The sequence below is a fragment of the Pieris napi genome, chromosome 5, assembly GCF_905475465.1.
Source record: "Pieris napi chromosome 5, ilPieNapi1.2, whole genome shotgun sequence".
In the NCBI taxonomy this organism is placed as follows: domain Eukaryota; kingdom Metazoa; phylum Arthropoda; class Insecta; order Lepidoptera; family Pieridae; genus Pieris; species Pieris napi.
The window spans coordinates 6,854,372-6,869,372 of NC_062238.1; the positions used below are offsets into that span (position 1 = coordinate 6,854,372).

The window sequence follows — 15,001 nt, forward strand, 5'->3', positions numbered from 1 at the left end:
AAAATTAAATAAATGTAAATTAACATATCAGTTCTACGCCAGTTATCTATTGGCAATAAACTCACCGACAACCTTTTATCTACTAAAATTATAAAATATTTCTAACTAGGAAACTGTTCGGACTAATCAAGAGTTAAGAACATAAATCAAATTTCTTGGAAACAGATAATCAGCATTTTTTATTTTTTATTTACGAAAGTACTAATCATTGAAAAATATCTTATTTAAAGGATATAGTAATTTGGTCAAATAACATTTGTATTTATCTTTACTAGATATTAATAGGAAGAACTTGAATGCAACGCTGTCTCGCGTCATCTATTGTTTCATTCAATCAATCTCGCGCAGAAATGAGTACAAAAATAAAATATCACAAACCATTGTCAACGAGAATGATAAATAAAGAAAAACTGTCACTGAAAGTACTAAAAAGAGCTCGGTTGTGATTAAATATAACTTATTTTTTATTGTGTTGTTGATTTGAAATCACGCCTTCCAAAGACTGTAATAAATATTTTACAAATTTTCTACATTAACAAGAAGAAAATTCGCGTAACTGCTTAATTTGCTTTCAGCCCAATTTATATTTGAATATTGATTGGATTATTAATAAAAGACTTATAGACTGAATAGTCTTTAAGTTTATTAAATATGGCAGATTAGAATGTTTTGTCAGTGGCTGATCTGATATTTTTTATAAGTAAGTTTATCTAGTGCCATATCAGGGCCATTGACAAGATTTTGTCTATAAAGAAAAATAGATGCAGAAATTTAAATCCAAACGTCTGCTTTGAAGCGTTATCGTCTATAATTAAAACAAAAAGTATCATTATTTATTTATGCAATGTTCTTTGTAATCCAGTCCTTGTATGAAAGCACTCTTGTATAACCATCAGGATAGTCAAATACGGCACAGGGTGTAATAACGAAAGATGCAATGCCAACAACTGATGTCCCATCGACGAGTGGACCACCTGAATCGCCCTGTAACAGACAATATTTTAGGCGATTAAAAAAAATTAAACATTTCAATTAGGTTAAATATTTTGTCATTTTAGACTTAGCCCGCTCAGCCGTGTATATTGTGCATATAGCACCACCTACGTGCGAGGAGAAAACCATAACCCTCTAGATAACATAAAAAAAAAATTGGTACATCGACGAAATAATTCAATCGGCAATAGAAAAGCATGGAGTGAACTAGAGGAGGCCTTTACCCTACATGGGGTGCCAATAACATAGTTTAAGATGAATAGTCTATATATATAAAAATGAAACCCGTTCTCCGTTGTCACGACATAACATGAAAACGGCTTGACCGATTTGTCTGATTTTTTGTTTGTTGTTTGTCAGGAGAAGGTTCTTATATACGATTCGAACTTTTTGATGTAACCTTATGGCGTTTGACATAACATTGACAGAATCCGTGCTGCAAATATCGTCAAAGAGGATGTAAGAAAAATGAATATCGTTTAAAATCAATGCTTCGATCGGAGTTATTATATTGATAATTTAATAATATGCGAGCCAGAAAAACAAACAAAGAATGTTGTATAACATAAAGCATTAGAATAATAAACACTTTGTTTCTGAAATATTTTTTAATTAATTATACCAATTTGAAATCAATATTCATAGTTAAGACAGAACAACTGTCGGGTCCGCTAGTTATGAGATAAAAATATTATTTAAGGTTGTTGGAAATAAATGGGCTTTGTTATATAGCACTTTGCATAAAGCGAATTTAATCTTGTATATTGTTTAAAACGTCGGGTAATTCCAATTTTGAACATTGTTATAACTATGACAAGAAATAAAAATATTGCTTACAGAACAGGCACTGGATCCCTTCAATTTATTCGTACATATTTTAGTATCATCAATTGGAATGAATTTTCCCAAACTCTTCTTACATTCTTCTGTAGAAATAGCCGTTACATTCAGCATTTGCAATTTTTGAGGATAAGACTCTGGATCCTATAAAATATAGTTATTATTACAACTTTTTTAGACACATGAGGGTAATTTTTTACGGAAACGTCACGAAGATGTGCAGCGTTTTTGTCGAAGAAAATGGAGAGAGAGATTGAGACCGATTGAAAGAGAGTGAAAAGGGCGAATTACCTTATAGAAATTCTATTTTTAAAATTAAAATTACGTGAAGAGAATTTATAAAATATTAGTATTTTATGCAAAATAATTTATTGAAATCTCAAATGACGAATTATAAATTTAAATGGCACGTGTTTTTGTTATCGAAGAAAGAAATTAAAAAAAATATATTTATAATTTGTATTAAATTTTCGACACTCTTAATATTTTTATGACAATTAAATGTATTAAATTCCTAACATATCTTCCTTTTTCCCTCCCTCAAGTCTCGGAAATCTAAAGTTTTAGATTTGTATAAATATGAACAAGACTTAAAAATTAGTTTACCAAAGAAGTTTCACTTCTGACATGTGTACTTTGTACGCAAGCTCTTTTTTATATTTTTCCCTTGCTAGCTTGCTTATGTTCCAATATAATTGATGTGTGTAAAATTTGTGATGTCATATTTTCTTATATAGTTTTATGCATACACGTTGTTTTAGAACTTACAAATAAAATACATAAATCTATAGTTAATCTTATAGACTACTTATTTAATGTGTTTATTAGGCTGTAACGAAACATTTTACTCAACATATTTATTTCTGCGTCTACAAAAAGACATTTGTTATTTTGTATATTAAAGTGATATTTTAATTAATATATACCTCGCTTATTTTTCCCCAACCGGAAATCAAGAGATTAGCTCCAGCTTTCGTTTCTGTTTCCGGTAAGGCTATTGACTTGACTTTACTGTCAAAATGAATAGTACCATCCACTTGCAAAAGGCATACATCATTTAAATAGTTCTTTTTGGTGAAATCAGGATGACATGTAATTTTTGAAAGTTTAAACTGTTGCCCGCCATTTTTTACATCATTTGTACCAACTACTACTCGAATGTACCTCATATAGGCTCTGAAAGGAAACAATTAAGATATAACAGTCTCAAAACCTGTCCAAAGATGAACGGTATAATTTCTACGACAAAATTAGAAACAAAAATCGGTTTGGAGCCCGGTTATTTATGTCTTCATTTTCTAGGATTACTGGCCGTAGTCTGTACAATAATAAGATCAACAATGATCAACAATTGATAAAATTCGCTAATGCTAGCATACATATGAATAAGAAATTGAAAATTATAGGACATTATATCTTTGAATATCGTTTGTTGTAGAAATCCAAGAACCAAATTAAGTTCATGACTGATTTTGAAATTGGAATCACTATTGACACCTACATAATATGCAAGATTACAGAGATCTGCGCAATTGCGGTTATTGGAGGTATAATTAAAAAGATTATTAGATCATTAAAGGTTAGATATAGATAGTTACTTACGGCTCAATACAATGTGCTGCAGTTAGAATCCATTTTGTGTTGAGAATTGCCCCACCACAAAAATGACTGCCGTCTTGCAGCCTTATAGATGCTTGGTAGGGTATTGCTCCATCCGGTGCCTCAGCGCCATTTATTATCTTTCCTGTTATGTCTGAAGGCTTTGCTGTTAACAACGAAATACTATTATAATTTAATTAATTAAATTTGAAAAAAAAATCACATACTGTTGACAATTTAAATTTGTGCATATATATCATAAAATCGCTCCCCGCCTAAACTTTTTGGTCCACGTTTAAATAATGTCAACGAAAATTATAATAGTTATATATTATATTATAACAGATATGAAACTAAATTATTAACAGTAAAAAAAAACTTTACCATAAATGTTACACAATAAAGATATTATTGAAATTAGAAGAATCCACATTATAATATATTGACGTAAAAAGTGTGTATGTCTCAGGGTGAGATCTATAGTCCGCACTTGGACTTTACTCTGACTTAACTATCGAGCTAAGACACAGTCGGTATTTATAGAGCAAACTGCGAATCCCTCCCTAGTGTTGGCTTAGCTTAATCTCAAGTCCACGAAATCGACGACTTACCAAAAACTTTGACTATAAGCCTAACAAAAATAATGGCCTAAAATTTGCTCTACCATCATATCTTTTACTGGACTTTTTATTTTTGTCGGTTTTTAATGAACGGTGTTGCCATTTGGTATCAGAGTTCCATAGACTTTGGGAAAAATAGAATTTGAATTCAAAGAAATTTTAAATGATCTTGATAAATACCTATGAAATGCATGAAATAAAATAATTATACATTATTATGGTATCTATTGTTGTTTATTTATATTATTTATATAAGTGTTCAACCCCATTTTTGAGAGATCTTATAAATAACTGGTGTGATATCGTATCTGTCACCTGGCAGCCCTGGCATATTATAGTGACAACGAAATTCAAACTATAACCTAACCGATGACTCTCGCTTCACATCTGTTATTTTCGTTTCCCTGAATCTTCTACCATTTATTACCTGACTACCCTAAAAAATTTGAGATAGGAGTGGAACATATAAAATTAAAAAATCTGTTAGAAATAGAATTTCTTCAACAAAAATATAAATTAGTATTAGAAATATGTATTACACTCAAAAAAAGAATCAGAAAATAAATGTTTAAAATGAAACAAGTTTTGTTTTGATATTCTTTATTACCGAACAAATTACCTAGTTAAATTGTGCAATCACAGATTGCCGGAATGCTAGACCTGTAGGAGATCTTTCATTGTTTCTGTGTTACTCAACTTCTGCTGTCAGCAAGATCACCATCATCATAAGCATAGGGGATGCTTATGACTCTATATACCTATATTATGCAATACAGCACAAGCTATAATTATATATAACTAGTATATTTTGTCAATTTTGACTGTAGTCCTAGCTGTAAACATGGAAATTTCCTTTTCTACACTCCGAAAACCCTTTCAACAATATGCCTAGTTCTTATTTGAGAATAATTATAATTATTGTCAGCTCTTGTCGTTGGATATAAAAGTGTTGTTAACATGAAGTTAAGTGCCGGATAACCGCTGTCACCTACTAAAACTCCTTCTAGTTCACCATTTAGCAGCCTTGCATACGCCTGGCAGTTTCTAAATATCCTGCTGTCGTGTGAACTGCCAGGCCACCTGGTCACTATATCAAATATTTCCATATCAGGCCCTATTATTGCTTGCACATTTACAGAAAATTACCCTTTTTTATTTCTGTATGCTTCAGAGTGAGCGATACCTTTGGGTCTATTAATTTTTATATGGGTGCAGTCAATAGCTCTGATTATACTGTTTAGGTCATGGTGAGTATTAGATCTTATTAATTCTTCAAACTTCCTTTTGGCTGTGTTCATATTTCTTGGAAAATTTACAAATCTAGGAAGTAATTTACTCAACTCTGCAGAGACTTTATTTATAATTAAACAGACTGTAGATTGGCTTATTCTGTTCAGATCACCACACACCATCTGTAATGTCAATGAATTATTATTAGTTACATATATGTTATGTTTCTGAAAGTCAGAAGACAAATGTCTTCAACATATAATGTATTTAAAATCATTTGAGAATACATAGGTACCTATAATATTCAAATCGAAAAACCATACATATTTATGAACACAATATTACCTGAAAACATCCAGTTGCATTTTTATGCCTTAATGCAAAAAGTATTTGCAATTGCGGTAGGTTTGGCGATCCTCTGTTGTTATAAGGTTGCAAGTTTGTAATGATCAGTGGCAGGATCACATTTAATACCGTGTGTTTCAAAATACGGTTCCTTCTTTTGAATTCATTCTCACCGTACAGGATGGAAGGATTTTGGTTGTATTCGTTCCGAACATATACAACACTTTAGGCAAAATTTTCAATTGTTGATATTTGATACAAGTGCTCTGTTGCTGTTGTCAAAACAATGCGATCCGTTCTACGTAACAAAATTATTGTCATCTTTAAATAATTAATACATTTTCTAAAGGTTACTCGTAAATTTCTAGTTATTGCAATAATAAAATAAATGAATACATAAATAACAATAAATTGAAGATATATGTGTACCGTTTTAGATGTTTAAATATTTGTTATTGTTTACTTTTTTAAAGGATAATAAACAAAGTATTGCATGAACTGAAACATCAATTTGTATTTTGACATTTGCTGTCTTAGCTTGGGCTTAGCTTAATCTCACCGTTAAAATGTCTATAAATACGAAATCATAGTTTAACCTTAGTGTACACTAAGCAAAGTTTTTCGTAAGGTAAGTCTGAGCAAAGTCCAAGTGCGGACTATAGATCTCACCCTCAGTGATAATAAAAGAACTAAGTAGAAACAAGTAATTACTGATTAAAATAGTAAATTAAAGCATGATTGTAAAACTATTTGTACTAACATAAAAATACCGACCGCTATAATCGTAGTATCGCTCTCAAAGGCTATATTGAAGGCAAATAATCAAATCAAATTTTATAAAAAAAAAAATCCATGTTAGCCTACGAACATTTCAGCCCACCGATTATATAGTTATATTGAAATGGATTAGAAATGCGCGCATCATTCTGGTAAAAAATTGCCTCCTTTTTTCATAACACAGTGTACTGGTGAGAACGTAAACGATTGTGCATTTCGTTCGATTTACTATGACTTATAAACATTTTATAATATTACGAATTATAAAAATATAATACATTAAACATGTACAGCAGTTACAGTTAAAGGATTGTTGTAATATATAATGTGCGAATGTATTTTTACTACTAATAAATAAATAACTAAAATATATTATTAAAAGGAGTCCCTTTAGGCAAGGTTCCGAAGATACTGGCAGCGTTCCCCCTTTGAATAGCTAGACTAATTCTTTGTCCGAGGTAGCTGCCAGATCTTCGTTCGATTGTGATTGGTCACCAACATCTCTAGTTCGTGACGCGTTGACATAACTTTATCGCTTTCACTATACATGGTGAGATGAACAAAATGATATATGATCAAAAAATCATGTAATATGTGAGAAATAATATATAGTGCGGGAAAATGACATCCTCGCAATCGAGTAGCCCGTGATATCACGGCACACGAATCCCGAGGGGACTTTTCGTATCGAAGAAGTTCCATGGGTCTGCCAAGCGTTCGCGAATATATAAAATAGAATGTAAAAAATAGTAATTACGTAGATAATAAGAAAGTAGCTTTGCTAAAACTACTTGTTGTTTAAATGTTCATCGAGTAATTTTTTATATCAATTTTTCCCGACACAATCCATTAAACGATGTTAATGTACGTGAGACAAGCGTGTAAAGGCCGATTTACATTATCTTAGTGTTTAGCAGAGTGCTTTAGGATAGTACTTTAGTTGAAACATGTAAACGCTACTTGCTTTAGTACGGTTCTACTTTACTTTCAAGTTGAATCAAAATAGAATCGCTTTTTATTTTTGTTTCAAGTGATACCCCTCCCGCGCCCTCGCACCCCTGTGTTCTTCCCTTGTTGTGTGTAAACACGTAATTTAGTAAAATCTTTAGGAGAGTGCATAAGTGCCGTGAAACGCGTGCGTGTTTTTTGATTATTAACGATGGCTAAATGGTGGGAAGATACAACTATCAAATTTGTGTCTGAATATGTTGTTCACGAATGTTTGTGGAACGTTAAAAACAATTTATACAAAAACAAACAGGCTAGGCATTCGGCATACACTGCCTCAAAAGAAGCTATTTTGTTTATTATTTATATTTAGTTTATTTATTTCGAATAAAATCTCGTCTTCTATTTGTTCCATAACTACAGTTAGTATTTTGCGTAGAATAGAGCGTATTTGCCGACGTCGTTGCGCGTTCATTGTGGCGCTGTAATGATACTCTACTGGAAGAAATGTAAACGTTCACTCGCAACGCACTAAAGCACTAAAGAACTTGCCTTTCATCTTGTACTAAAATACTCTCCTAAACACTAAGATAATGTAAATCGGCCATAAAATAGATTTTAATTTTTAGTAAACCAGTAGATAGGGATTTTAGCAAGTAATTGCGTATGAAGATTATTATGTATTATCATGTACCTAAAGACAGACTACATACAGGACGAATTATTCAACTATGATAATAATAGCAATTCTCTTTTCGTAAGGAATAAGTTTCATTATCAAGTATGGTGATAGCGACAACTAACCCGAAACCATTATTGATTTCTCTTTACCAACTATGCAACAGAGACGGTGTCTGCAAAATGTCATTTATAATCAAATTAAAATATCTCATAGAAGACCACAAGCCCATGAACAAAAAATACCTGCGAAATGACCCAACGTGAATTACGCTTAGAAGGCTGTTACTATATCTGAAAATAGCTCTGAGCACTATGCCGTCATTTCTGAGCTGTACATGTGAGTACGTGAGTGAATGGACTTTCTCAGGTGACATAACGTCTTCTTTTAGTAAAATACCCTATCTACCATATTTAAGGTACTTTCCCTTCATATCCCATAACTTTGGGACGCCCTGTATTGGTAGGCGGTGGTATAATCTGCCATTTCACAGACTAGCGGACTATCGAAAGTGTACGGCATTTATCTTTTATTGAAGATTGTCTAAAGTATTAATAACCTGTGTTATTGCCGTACAGATAAAAGTCACCGGAAAATGACTCTTTTCGGAGGGAAGTAATTTACCCCATACACCTATGTGTTCCACAAAAAATGTACGGCATGCTGGAAAATGTTATCTATATGTGAAGTACTCTCAAGATCATTTAATTTTATGTTGTTCTATATCATCATCACCTATATGCTAATCAGACATATGTTGCGACCCTTGGCTTTCGACCGCTCCGCTGGAAATATGTACGGCGTTTACGGGTAAAGTATCTGTATATGTGTCCAAAAGGAATCACACAAATGCCGTACAGTAATAAATGACCTATATTGCTTCTGCAATTGCCGTCGAATTAAAAATTTGCACCGACTTCCGGCACCATCACTTTAGTACGGTACTATGTTTTTCGACATTTATTTTTAATAATTATTAATTATCGAAATTCCCCAATTGTACCTGAGAAAGTCCATTCACTCACGTACTCACATGTACCGCTCAGAAATGACGGCATAGTGCTCAGAGCTATTTTCAGATTTAGTAACAGCCTTCTAATCGTAATTCACGTTGGGTCATTTCACAGGTATATTTTGTTCATGGGCTTGTGGTCTATAGTATGTAGGTACTTAAGTTTATTTTAGCTGTTTAATGATTAAAGTGATTGTATTGCGCTTTATAATTTTAATATTTTATTTTAAAAAGCGTAGAGAATATTAAATACATCTATATTTTGTAAAAACCTTATCATATCCTTAAAAATCCGTATGATAAGAAATAGAAAATCTACAAAAAATTAAGAGCATAGTTTCGCCACGTTTTATGACCAAGGAGATTTTACATGTCAAAAGTCTAAAAATTACTTTCTATGTTGTCTATCTTTAATTAAATCGTCACATAATAAAATATATTATAAACAACTTAGTATGGTGAATTATTTCGTTTATTATTAATTGTAAAATTATTTTGATTCAAAACAGAAAAATAACCTAAAAATGCTGTCTTTATTCTAACTTTTTTTATTTTCTTGGTAATCTACGTGTATAAGGCATTTCAGCTGCGATACTACTTATGACTCCTTTTTAAGTTTTATTAATAGGTAATACACATATACAATATACAATAAGTAGGAAATAAAGCATAGATTGTAGCCTGGTATAAAATATTGCCAATTTAATTTTGTAAAATAAAGACTAAGCATGTACTTCATATTAGAAGAAAATCGAGCCAAAAAAATGTTTAATGGTAATGTAGATTTTGCTAATAAAATGTTTGATAAGCAATTTTAAAATATGCAAAGTAACACCAAGGATATAAAATAATTAGTTTTTACGCGTGTTTCGTCACATGTCGATTACAATAGACAAAATTAATTGCGTATGAAACAAATATTTGACAATTACTTTCTTATTTAAAAATTCTATACCAATATGTATTTATTTTCTATTAATGTTAAGAAATAATTTAATACAATTTGAAACAAACTCTGCATAATCCACTTAGCCTTACATTCCAGGAAAATATGATAATATTTATTTTTATTTTAATCTACATAACATTCCGAATGTAAACTTATTTCAAAATACATATAAAAATATAATTATATGTATATAAAAATCGCTAATATAATAAAATATTTCAGAGAGCATAAATATGTTTATAGAAGGCTACTAATATAATAAATACTTTTGATTAAAATGATTGGTCTTAAATATTGCGTAATCAAAGAGCGTAGACACTCGCTACATTCAAGATATATTAAGGCCGATTTACATTATCTTAGTGTTTAGGAGAGTGCTTTAGGATAGTACTTTAGTTGAAACATGTAAACGCTACTTGCTTTAGTACGGTTCTACTTGACTTTCAAGTTGAATCAAAATAGAATCGCTTTTTATTTTTGTTTCAAGTGATACCCCTCCCGCGCCCGCGCACCCCCCGAGTTCTTCCCTTGTTGTGTGTAAACACGTAATTTAGTAAAATCTTTAGGAGAGTGCATAAGTGCCATGAAACGCGTGCGTGTTTTTTGATTTTTAAAGATGGCTAAATGGTCGGAAGCTTCAACTATCAGATTTGTGTCTGAATATGTTGTTCACGAATGTTTGTGGACGAACGTTAAAAACAATTTATAGAAAAACAAACAGGCTAGGCATTCGGCATACACTGCCCTAAAAGAAACTATTTTATTTATTATTTATATTAAGTTTATTTATTTCGAATAAAATCTCGTCTTCTATTTTTTCCATAACTATAGTTAGTATTTTGCGTAGAATAGAGCGTATTTGCCGACGTCGTTGCGCGTTCACTGTGGCGCTGTAATGATACTCTACTGGAAGAAATGTAAACATTCACTCGCAACGCACTAAAGCACTAAAGAACTTGCCTTTCAACTTGTACGAAAATACTCTCCTAAACACTAAGATATTAATGTAAATCGGCCTTTATACGTAGCGCGCTCGTTCGTGTTCTATTAGTACACATATTTTAGATAGTATATACTAGGAGTGTTGAACAAAAGGTAATAATAAGTATGACGCAATTCTCTTTTATAAAATGTTACGTAAAATATACTATGTACGGCTTTTTTCCATAGCTAAAATTCCACTTAAAATCATCTAAACATCCGGTGAATATGAACGATGTTCCATCAATAAGAAGCCAGCTTCGAGGGTCCCAGAGAGATGCTTTCTTGCCGATTGGAGCATCAAGGTCGTTATTGACACAGGATGTTCCGACCTTAAACCCGTGAATGCTGGGGCATTCCCAATCAGATTTAAATATTTTTTTAAATTAAATATATTTTTTAAGATTAAACCATATTGTCTTAGTTTGTTAAATAGATTCTCTTAAACAATTAGTGCACCGAACAAGTGTTTTTTTCAATTTTAAATTAATTTATGGACTCATTAGTTTTTTTTACATTTTATTTAATTGTTGTTTTTAAGTTTTTACATTGAACACTTATGACATATTCTTTTTTATCCAATCTTTGTAAGCAAAGACACTTGCATATCCGTCGGGGTATTTTGAACCACAATCAAATAATATGAATGAGGCGACACCAACTATTGCCTTGCCTTCCACTAGAGGGTTGCCCGCGTCTCCCTAAAAGAGAAATAAAAAACATATAAGATAATACAGACTCATACGCATAAACATTTTATATGGTTCATTAGTAATCATAAGTCTTCGTTTTAAATTATATTTATTATTAATGATAAAAGGTTGGATGTTCTTCTGAGCCGCATATATTAAATAAAATCTTACTATTTCATTATTATTATTACTTACTATGCAGATACCAGTTCCCTTTTTTTGAGGTACGGTACACAATATCTTTTCATTTGACACGTCTCCTATTACATCCTTGCAGTTTTCAATTGATAGTGCAATTCGATTGAGAACTTGTAGCCTGTCTGGGTAAGCATTTTGTTTCTGCAATATTAATATTTTATTTTATTTGTCATCACGCCTTTTTCCCGGGCTTGGCAGAGACCACGGGTCTTCACTTGCTACGGTCCTGACATACCTCTCTTGTTTCATCCACTTTCATAACATTCACCATGCATACTCATCAGTTCTGGGAATCGTTCACATGTTCTTTCTCTAGTACCTCCTCCTTTATACAGGTATGTACGACAAGGCTATCCCATATTGACTTTACCATCTACGCTTACCTCGTATACTTGTTAACCGCTTCTTATTCATCTGAGCATTCTCTTTCGTATTCTAGTCATTAACTCATCTTTTAACCCACACTGCTCACGTATCTCACTACTTATCCTATCACGCAGTGTTACACCACACATACTTCTTAACGCTCTCAAATCTACAGCATTAATTCTACTCCCTCTCATTCTCTATCTGCCATACCCAAAATTCACTCCCGTCTTTTAACTCTAAAGGACTCCCTATGTATGTCTAATCGAGCCTCGTCTAAATTTTATAATTAAAATTAATATGTATCAAAAGACGCAACTTTTGTAATCTCTAAAAATTTCGATACCATCTACTACTATCAGATAAGTAAGACTTGGGCTATCCGGTCCCATATTTCTACCTAAACTAAATAATGATGACAGAAAACGCTTACATTTTGTGTTAATCCCCACCCGGAAACCAAAACGTTTGCTCCTGTCTCTGTATCCTTATCTGGTAAAGCTATAGCTTGCACCTTATCACCAAATTCCATAGGTGTAGAGACTTGTAGAAGGGCTATATCATTAATAAGTTTTGATTTATCGAAATCGGGATGCACTGTAACCTTTGATACGTTGAACTTTTGACCTCCAGCCTTTAAGCTAATGGTGCCAACCACTACTTTAAGCTTGTCAATATTGGGCAATACTCTGAAAATTAAAAATGTTGAGGAATAAAGAACTGATGCAACTGAAGTTTCTCATGTCCAAGGCCAAGACACTTTTTGGGTGGTAGAGCCAGCGGAGTAAGTGCAGAGCGATAAATTATTTGTTAGGTCTAGGTTCTGCTGGTTAAGTAGGTAGGACAGTACCGATGACGCTAGAGCTGGTGCTTTTCTCACGAAATAGTACCACAATACAGCGAGGTATACAGCAGAGACCAAACATTAAATTTATTTTAGTGTTTCATTAATCTTTTTTAAAGGTACACTGCCACAGGGACCAAACTTTTTAAATTTATTTTGATTTTCATTTTATTTATTTTTATTATTACTTTATAGGTTAAGAAAATTGTAAATACTGTATTTATTTATTATATAGGTTAGAATTCTATTTTTTTCGTTTCTATAAAATTCTACGTTTCTCTAATTTTTAAAATACTTATAATGCATGTTTTTTTTTTTTTTTTTATGTCACATTATAAAGTTTTTTTCCAGCGTTAAAGGTACACTGCCACATAGGGACCAAACTTTATTTTTTTTTAAATTTTCTATTTATTATAGTTTGTAAGTTAAGAATATTGTAAGGACTGTATATTAGTGTTTTGGAAATAAATAAATTTATTATATAGTTTCTGCAAGAAGTGTTAAAAAAGTAAATTCTTTGCAAATGTTATAGTTATCATACCGGGCAATACAATGTCCGGAAGTTAGAATCCACTTGGAATCAAGTATGGCACCTCCACACTTGTGGCCTTGCCCAGTAACCTGGATTGATGCCATGTATGGTAACGTTCCATCTTGCGCTGGCCTTCCTTTTATTATTCTGCTGTCACCGTCCCTTTTTTTTGCTGAAAAAATAATAATGTTTTAAACCGTTACCGTCTCATTAGTGACGTCACTCACTTGCTTAACCTACTACTTAAATAAAAAAGATACAAATAGTTGAATTAGTATTCCTTTCTAGCTAAGAAAATCTACTTCGTAAATGAGGAAACTCAAAGATTTACCAACAATAGTTTTACACTGAAACATTACAATACCAATGAGATTATATTAGAAAGAGTGAAATTAATAATTAAATATTTTACCTTGAACGCAAGCAACGACAAAGAGTAACCACAACGATAATTTTAACATCATTATGGTTAAGCGTTCTAGAAAAACAACCAAGAATTATTCAACAGCTGAATTTAAATACTTAGTGTATTATAAAACCTTAGTTCACAACGGCGCGGTTAATATATTAATACTAGCCGATCCGGCAAACGTCGTTTTGCCATGTATATCATTTATAATAAAAAAATAGGGGTTGTATGTATTTTTTAATTCTGTAACATAAAAAAAATAAAAAATAAAATTTTATCTATAAATAAAAAAATAAAAATTAGGGGTGGACTACCCTTAACATCTGGCGGGCTGATTTGTGAATCTAAACCATTCCCAGATCCCCTTGAACACACACAAAAAATTTCATCAAAATCGGTCCAGTCGTTTAGGAGGAGTTCAGTCACATACACACGCACACAAGAAATATATATATTAAGATTTAAGTTGTTGGCCTAGTAGATTTACCTTACGATTCTCATTCCTTGGGTTCGATTCCCGGCTGTGTATCAATGGGGGTATCTGTCAATGAGCGCATATACTCCCGCTAGTACGGTGAAGGTGCCTGACACACGCCGTAGACCCAAAAAGTCGACGGCGTGTGTCAGGCACCGAAGGCTAATCACCTACATGTCTATTAGAAAAAAAAATGATCACGAAACAGATACAGATCTGAGGATCAGACCTAAAAAATGATAACGTTAATTTTTTAATATTTTGAATAGCTAAACTACAACTAACAAAATATTCTAGTCTTATGTTTAATTGGGCCTCTTACAAAGTTATTAATTTATAAAATAACAGTGTAGCTACTAATGCTTTCTCATGGGCACAGAGTTTTGATATCTCTTCAAAGTGATCAGCCTTCTGTGCCTTAAGGCCGATTTACATTATCTTAGTGTTTAGGCGAGTGCTTTAGTACAAGCACTTGAAAGGCAAGTTCTTTAGCGTAGCGTTTACTAAAGCAA

At 32.2% G+C, this 15,001-nt stretch overlaps 2 protein-coding genes and 1 long non-coding RNA gene across 3 annotated transcripts; all 3 read right to left on the minus strand.

Annotated features, from left to right (window-relative positions):
- Positions 1 to 820: 820 nt before the first annotated feature.
- On the minus strand, positions 821 to 3,865 carry LOC125049711 (chymotrypsin-1-like). Its single transcript, XM_047649134.1, has 5 exons — positions 3,817 to 3,865; positions 3,436 to 3,598; positions 2,760 to 3,009; positions 1,831 to 1,977; positions 821 to 984 (listed from the first exon to the last, which is right to left on the minus strand). Exons 1-5 carry the CDS (start codon positions 3,863 to 3,865, stop codon positions 838 to 840), a joined length of 756 nt encoding a protein of 251 aa, XP_047505090.1. The 3' UTR covers positions 821 to 837.
- A 770-nt stretch (positions 3,866 to 4,635) lies between these two features.
- Positions 4,636 to 6,052, minus strand: LOC125049684. Its single transcript, XR_007117043.1, has 2 exons — positions 5,628 to 6,052; positions 4,636 to 5,464 (listed from the first exon to the last, which is right to left on the minus strand). It is a non-coding gene; the product is annotated as an uncharacterized LOC125049684 (long non-coding RNA).
- Positions 6,053 to 11,356: 5,304 nt separating this feature from the next.
- Positions 11,357 to 14,116, minus strand: LOC125049547 (chymotrypsin-2-like). The gene is made up of 5 exons (XM_047648908.1): positions 14,018 to 14,116; positions 13,615 to 13,777; positions 12,663 to 12,918; positions 11,861 to 12,004; positions 11,357 to 11,674 (listed from the first exon to the last, which is right to left on the minus strand). Exons 1-5 carry the CDS (start codon positions 14,067 to 14,069, stop codon positions 11,531 to 11,533), a joined length of 759 nt encoding a protein of 252 aa, XP_047504864.1. The 5' UTR covers positions 14,070 to 14,116; the 3' UTR covers positions 11,357 to 11,530.
- Positions 14,117 to 15,001: the final 885 nt, after the last annotated feature.